General features: G+C 37.5%; 1 protein-coding gene across 9 annotated transcripts in view; it reads right to left on the bottom strand.

Annotated features, from left to right (window-relative positions):
* Positions 1–7,337: 7,337 nt before the first annotated feature.
* LOC148029462 (uncharacterized) overlaps positions 7,338–8,159 on the bottom strand; it is a 34,710-nt gene continuing 33,888 nt past the window's right edge. For 6 of the 9 annotated variants that reach the window (XM_087688282.1, XM_087688285.1, XM_087688287.1 and 3 more), the window contains one exon: positions 7,340–8,158. In XM_087688282.1, the coding sequence (XP_087544408.1) occupies positions 8,023–8,158 (136 nt within the window). In that variant the 3' untranslated portion in view covers positions 7,340–8,022. Of the gene's footprint in view, position 8,159 lies in introns of all 9 variants that reach the window. The other 3 variants (XM_087688288.1, XM_087688289.1, XR_015692431.1) reach the window with 3 other exon arrangements.

Here is an 8,159-nt window from a genome sequence, read left to right as displayed (position 1 = left end):
ATTATCTTGGTACTTTATGTGGATGATATGTTGATTGCTGGGAGAGCTCATGACGAGCTAGATGCTTTGAAAACTCACTTCAAGAAGATCTTTGAGATGAAGGACATGGGGCAAGCCTCACATATTCTTATTATATTGGTACTTTATGTGGATGATATGTTGATTTCTGGGAGAGCTCATGATGAGCCGGATGCTTTGAAAACTCACTTCAAGAAGAGCTTTGAGATGAAGAACATGGAGCAAGTCTCACATATTCTTGAGTTTTGGTTCAACTTCGTAAGGGAAGCATGGACTGGTCATCCCTAAAAGTAGTCTAATGCCTACCTAAGAAGGGTCACTTTGCAACCAATTAAAAGTGGAAAAGGGCTATCACTACACTTGGTTCAAAGAGAGCTGAGCTATCAATTAAACTTCTATAGGGATTAGGACTACTAGTCAACCACACTCCAATCTCCTAAAGCATTGTTAAGTTGATTCTATACTATCTAGAGTTTAGGGAAGTTAACCAACTTGTTGGATCTATTAGCCATAATCTCTGTCTCATTGAGATTAAGGCCTCCTACTTTCCTCAATAGATTTGTTTTAGTTATCTAATTAAGCAAGGCACACTACCATATATTGAACATATAAAAGCATCTTACTATTATTAATTTTTTACACAAGGTTCATTAACATAGCCTTTAAGCACATATAAACACATCAAAACATAGTAATAAAATACTTCAAAAAGTTTATTTGAAACCATCACATTCACAAGAGTGGCAAAAATTGTCCCACTTAAGATGGGACCTTCCAACCTCACAAGGTCAAGTTGTACATTATCACACTCTTCCATGGTAACATGGGATTTGTGAGCTCATAGAATCACTAAAATCTCTTGCACCTCCAAAGCCATCCTACATCACTAGTTCACTTACACTTGATCCTCTTTCCTACCAAGAAGTTGAGTGGTTTAACAAAATAAAACACCTAGCAATCCTACAAAAGTGTAGGATCCTCGACTTACAACATGAGTTTTTTAGGTATCTAGTAAGATGCCCAAGATTCATTTCTATGGGAATCGCAATGGTATTTATGACTACTTCCTCTTTTCCATTTGGTTGTCATGAGTACAAATTACAAATAATATAATCCCATCATACACAATCCAAAAATAGTCATACAATAAAGAAAAAGAATAAGTTAATCATTAAAAGGCCATGCCATGCATGAACCTATCCTTTTTTTCTCTATTATTGCATCCATAATTTATTCTCTTTTTGTGAGTGATTGTAATAAAGCCAGTTTTCCCTATCATTTGTATAGAACCTAGAACCTAGGGTTTACTATAAAAGGCAAGAATACATCATTATACTCGTCTTTTAACAATCATTGTAAATCTCTTTTGTGCAATTCTTGATGATTCTCCTTCCATCTTTCATGGAGGTGTGTTTCCATGGTCACCATGCACTAGGTGTGTTTCATGTAGCCTTTATTTGTAATTTGAGCATTTCTCATATTTTTTGGTTTTGAGCAATAAGTTTCATTCACTTAGAAATCGTCAATTTCAATTAGTATTAGAGATTTGTCTTTGATTAATATCTAGTGCTATTTTCCCAAATGTCACATCAAAAGTAATACACGTGTTCCAAACCTATGGATGGGATATTTCTATGTTTGATAGAGCCTCTACATTTAGCCCTTGACTAAGCTTGGCATCATTTAAAGGAGAACAAGGCAACAATGGCGGAGGTTGGATGTATTTGGCAAGTCATTCTAACTTAAAGAAACTTATTTTTCAAACTAAAAATATACAAAAGATGCTCGAGTAGCCATAGCCATATCTCACACTAATATGACATTCATGGCATAAGGAAGCCATAGCCAAGATCAAGAAGAAGACTCACAAAAAGAAAGGTTGCACTAAGGAGGAAGACCAACAAAATGTTCGAGTGGGAAACAACCTAAACTCACATGAGCACACCATGTGGACATATTTGTGCAGCCGAATAATGCATCTAGCAAGCCTTTAACCCACAACATGGAACCTTCATGAGTGCTTTTGAGCTTTCTTGTCTACAACATTACTTAAGAGTGTTCAACCATATTGTATATCGATAATCAATACATTTCTTTTCAAGCACAAGAAAATGCGTGATGGTGTGAATGATGCTCTTTCCTTAGCCTTGACATTTACAATCATGTGCTTGCAATTTGCATCCGCTTTACAACTAGTTATATGGAGTTTATTATTCGCAGTAATATGGATGGAGGAGCTTTTTTTTGTTTTTACAAGAGTATATGTGACTTGCATGCAACTTTGCTTGTGTGTGTGTGTGTGTGGAACTCAAGGAGACCTCTACAATAATAAAGTTGAGTTTGAGAGAGCAAGGGGAATCCTCTTTTGTACGATGATCATCATGCCCTCACCATACTAGATATATTTCAAACCCCTGTGGATGTAATGCATGATGAATGTGAATCCAGCATGTAGCCATGACACAACTTTGTGACATGTATCAAAGCAAGAAGTCATTGTCAAGTAGTAGTGGTACAATGTGTTTAAGTAAGAGCCTCTAGATTGCTACCCAAATCCCAACTATCCTTCTCTAGTTTCAAGGCTCAAGAGAAGGGCCAATAATGATTGGAAAGGAATGTGATCAAATATATGAATGGATGTGGAAAAGAATAGACAATCTCATTCTTTTGTCTCTTCATTTTGTGAGCTACACACTATTAACTAAGTACAAAAGTTCAAATGAAAAATGATATGTGCCACGGGGAAGCGAAACTTAAGGTTTGGACTCACATACCTACAATACTCAACCCATCGTACCACTAGGTTATGACCCCAACACCCCATTGGCCCAAGTACAAAAGCTTGATTTCTTCAAGGATTCTTGCAACTCAGTTTGAATTACTCATGATTCATACAACCTTTAAATTCAAGCATGTAATGTATAATATGGGAGTTCTAGTTCCATGGTCCATTAACATCCAAAATGTGTGTCATCTACTAGTTGTGGATGCAATGTTTAATATAGGAAATCTAATTCCATAATCAATTGGCATAGAGAAATCTATATGTGTTATTTTCAATGGCACATGTGCCCTCTTGTTTTTAATGCACACATTGTGCCCTCTTGTTTTTAATGCACTCATGGAAATGTGTCACCCAAAGGAATTGGCTCTTTTGTAAAGGAAATAATATGTTCATGATATCTTCTTGCAGCAGTGAATTGGTGACTTCAAGTAGCTTCTCTTCAATCAAACGGTCTTAAATATCGAAATCAATAAAACATTTAAATTACATTTCATCCCCCTTGTTGCCCCACGGCGATCCCCCTTTCCAAAGGATGTTTCACATACAAGCTAGAGGTCAAACTAGGGCACTTAAACTTCAAATTATGTAAGTTTGTAAATTTTTATTGTTATTGGTATATTTATCAAAGCATGAAAAATCCTTGTTCAACGTTAAAATTTTTTTGAGATATATTGTGATGTGCTTTTCTATAATTAGAAATGTTAAGAAGGGCATGGAGTCGTATTGCCAATTGGGACCATGGTATCAAGACCTACACCATGAGGGTAATGTCAATCATTGTAAGATTTATAGAGCTATAACCCATGCTTGCTTATTTCTATTACATATATTTATGTGGAGCAAGGATGTACCTAGTATATAAATTTACCATAATTAGCATATATATTATGCCAAGCAATGTACTAATACATGATGAGCTTTTGTGAAAGTTGTAGATTGTTGCATGACCATGAGCTTTTGTATCAAACGTGGATTGTATCCTAGCCTGACATGAGGGCACACTTATGCCCAACATATATTTGGATTGTTTGAGATTATGATGTGGGTTATAGTCCAAACTATGAGACTATAGATTTTTAAGGATGGACTTTATTAGGTGACATGGATTGCAACAAAATGTATTATAGTACGATAATAAGGCTTCAATGTGGAGGATGGTATGGGGCTTCAAGTGTGCCGAGCAATGTGAGGCATAGGATTATAGTACTTAAATACATGGTAGTTTGTAGAAGTATCACCACATATGCATTGACACGAGCCACATAGCAATTTGATGATAGCATGAAAAGTTACATGGATAGGGGTGGCAACAATGGAGAGAGGTGCAAGACAAGTGGAGGTAATGGACTCATCAATGTACTTGGGGTTTACAGTCACCACATCTACTATGAGATTCATCATATCACAAGCAACAGAAGATCAGCTTATGTGAGTATATGCAACATCAGACATGTTCGAGAGATAGTGCCATTAGGCACACTCCTATAAACCCTACATAGGAAGGTGTTGTTTAATACATTGGTTACACCAGCCATGATGTATGGAGCACCTTATTGGACCTTTGGTTTAGCTACATCCCTATGTATGTGGATTGGGATACCTCGTGTTATTATGCTCTCATTGATTATTCGTAGCAAACCATCAATACCACATGAGATTATTAGAGTAGACCTTATAGTGCTCCTATGATGATGGAATCCCTTTTCAAGATCATTAGCTTCATACAAAGAGAATGAGATATGCATCCAGATAGATTAATCGCCTAGGAGCCTATGAGGCTTAGGTAACTAGCACAAATAGGACATCAAAGTTCATGATGTGCATAAGTAGAGTAGGGGCTCATGGGACATGGGATCAACATGGAATACCTCCCTCCCTTCCATTCAATCCTAACTCCCCCGCTAGCATCTCTCACATTGAGAGGAATCTAATCATGAGACATAATCTCTATTAGCTACATATACACAATACTTGGACTACACCCTAACAACCCCTCCCTCCAAAGATGTTAGACTATAGGGACCACTTTCTAAGGACCATAGTAGATGGTTTTATTGAAAGACCTAGCTACTTAAACATATGCATGACCCATGAGATGCAAGTAGCCATTGTCCAACTCAAGGTCTCTTCGCACTATAGAGCCAAGAGGATTTGTAGACCATGCGAAGAGGAGGTGGAGAGTAAGGAGCACTACATATACAACTATCAAACCTATAACATACTTCAGTTGGAGATACCATACATTATTCAAAGTAGACACCTTCCTGAAACTAGTCATGCAATCCCCAAATCAGTGACACATGGGTCAACTCCTACTTGAGATTTAGAAGCTCTACACATCATTACTCTAATTGGGCACCATGCAAGGAAGGAGACAATTGCAACTTACATACTCTTTTCAAAAACACATTGACCACATTTACTGCCCCCTCAGAAAGAGGGGTGACACTTCAATGATCTGAGGAGATCAAATCAACATGTTGATTGAGGTTGTAGAGATATCAAACACAAAGATTACACCAAACCAAGATGATGGAGATCCATCAACAATACAAGCAACACCTTATGGCACTGAGATATTGATCCAAATGCTATCTATACACCATTTTAACATGGATGTATAATTTACTACACCCACTACTCATGACTAGATGGATTTAGATAGGATTGCTTGATTTAATATTAAAATCATGCAGTTGCTTGGACTATTGGACATAGTATTTTTGCTTGACATTGTAAGAGGAGAGGGTGCTACAAAGCTGCAATTCTAGTTCTCTTACAATAAGTAAACATGTTACACCTAATGACAATAAACACGAACTTAAAACTACCCCTACATAATAGAATTTTGATGAGTTTTACTAGGTTAAATTTGCTCTGAAAGTCTTACTCAGTATTCAAGAGCAACCCTAAGATATTGAGTGACTTTTGTAACTTTATCAATTGGTTTTCTTAATTGTATGGATGGTCCCTTGAGATCAATTTCACACCTAAGAGTGGGTTGTAACCACAACCTTCATGTATGTCTTTTGATCATATACGCCTCTTTAAAGTATCTAAAAGGACATTACTACGTAGCTCTCTCTCTCTCTCTCTCTCTCTCTCTCTCTCTCTCTCTCCATGAAGAAGTTTGAATTAATGAATTGAAATACTCAAAAAGACCTTCTAGCCAACCAACCACACTCAAAGACAAGTAGAAAGCAACACACAAAACCAAATGCTACAAAAAACTCACAGCTACAAAAATAGGAGAATATCAAGGAGCAAAAGTAATTTTCCTTTATAATCCTTGAACACAACCCACATGATGACAAATGCCTAAGGCCAAATCAAAACTAAAAGCATTACATGTCCACCAAATGTGCCAAAACATTGGTTTAATGAAAAAAATGGAAGAGACAAAGCTACAACGGCCATAAAGAGTTCATGGACACCATCTTGCCCAAAATTCAAGAATGGATTATTGTGCATTAACATGTCACTAAAGTCCATACTTGAGAAATAAAAATCCCAAATCTATCTAGCAACTAGGCAAAAGACTCGTGTTCATCTCTCTCTCTCTCTCTCTCTCTCTCTCTCTCTCTCTCTCTCTCATTGTAAGAGGAGAGGGTGCTACATAGCTGCAATTCTACTCTTACAATAACTAAACATGTTACACCTAGTGACAAGGACTTAAATTGCCCCTATGTTATAGAATTTTGAGGAGTTTCACTCAATTTTTAAGTCCGCTTAAAAAATCTTGCTTAATATTCAAGAGCAACCCTGTGATATTAACTTTTGTAACTTTATCAATTAGTTGCCCTAATTAGTCTAAAAGGATATTAATACAATGCGCTCGCTCTCTCTCTCTCTCTCTCAGGCTAAATGAAAACTAAAAGCGTTGCGTGTCCACCAGATGTGCCAATGACTGGTCCAACGGCAAAAATGAAAAAGACAAAGGATAACGGCTGTAAAGTGTTCATGGCCAGCATCTTGCCCAAAGCCCAACAATGGATGATAGTGTGTTGACGTGTCAATGAAGTCGGTAGTTTAAGAAATGAAAATCCCAAGTCTGTCCCGCATCTAGGCAAGAGAATTTGTTCATGAAGTCGCTACTTTAAGAAATGAAAATCCCAAATCTGTCTAGCATCTAGGGAAGAGAATCTCTCTCTCCTTTTTTTTCCTAAAAGAGAATCTCTCTCTCTCTCTCTCTCTCTCTCTCTCTGGAGTCTGCCTGCCGTCCCCTCCGCCTCCGCCCCCCTCCCCTCTTCTTCTACTATAGTTACTGGGTTAGGCTTTAAATGAGGGGGCTAAGCATTCATGGGACTAGACTCTTCTGTATCTTCATCTTGGTTGAGCAGATGAATGAAAAGCAGGGTTTGATCCTACAGTCCCTTCAAGCTTCTAAATGAGTCTTCTCAAAACTGTGCTGATGCATAGCTTTAGATGCAATTCTACACAAATATGAAGAAAAGATTTGAATGTGGAAAACCTAATTGATGAAAAATCGGTCATAATACTATTTCAATACTGGTTCCAAGTTAATTTTGTCTGTAAATTGAACTCTGCGAGTAGAACTTGATATATAGGGCGCCCAAAATCACGAATTACAACAATTTTGCTTCTAAAAGTTCTGATTTGAGCATGCTTTGTAAACCGTCGTGCCTATATAAATTCTGTTACAGCTACATGGCGCATGGGAGCTTCACTAAATCAGTCACTAACACCAAAATGACCTTACAAAATGGATACTTTAGGCAGAAGCAGTGGCCATGATAATAAAAGCGAGTACCTCATCAGATGGTCAAGCCCCATAACAAATGTGTTGGTGCTTGGCCCTTCAAAAAGTAACACTAATCCCTGGGTTTGTTCAATCTTCTGTCCAGATTGAAGGATTAAGGGCGTCTTATCTGACCGAAGGAAGAAAATGTACGTAGGCACCAAATAGGATGCTTCACAATAACTACATAACTTAGTCAGATGTCAGCACAATTTTTTTCTGCCCTCTCAACTGCGGATAGAGTAGAGCCATAATTGATCTGATTAGACCAACATACTGCCTTTAGTATTTATTACATCCTTGAGCTGGCCACCGTCCCAACTGCAGATAGAGTTAGAGGCACAGTTGGTCTAATTAGACCAACATACTTCTTTAGTCTTTATTACATCCTTGATCTGGCCATGCCAATAGAACTGTAATCATTGAAGAAACTAAGTATTTGAAAACATGAGAACAATTGCTAGAATCTCTGGTAAAAAGACCGCAGATCAAGCTCATGTGTCCAAGCTCCTCTATGCTGTAAATGAAGATTCAAATATGCTTCTGCAATTGCATCTGGGCTCATCATGGCTGGATCATCATCAGCATCTACTTTCC

Source organism: Lygodium microphyllum, chromosome 11 (genome assembly GCF_053477565.2).
Source record: "Lygodium microphyllum isolate KBCC chromosome 11, Lygodium_microphyllum_v1.1.10, whole genome shotgun sequence".
In the NCBI taxonomy this organism is placed as follows: Eukaryota; Viridiplantae; Streptophyta; class Polypodiopsida; order Schizaeales; family Lygodiaceae; genus Lygodium; species Lygodium microphyllum.
The sequence above is the reverse complement of the archived record's forward strand: the minus strand, read 5'-3'. Positions and strand labels throughout refer to the sequence as shown.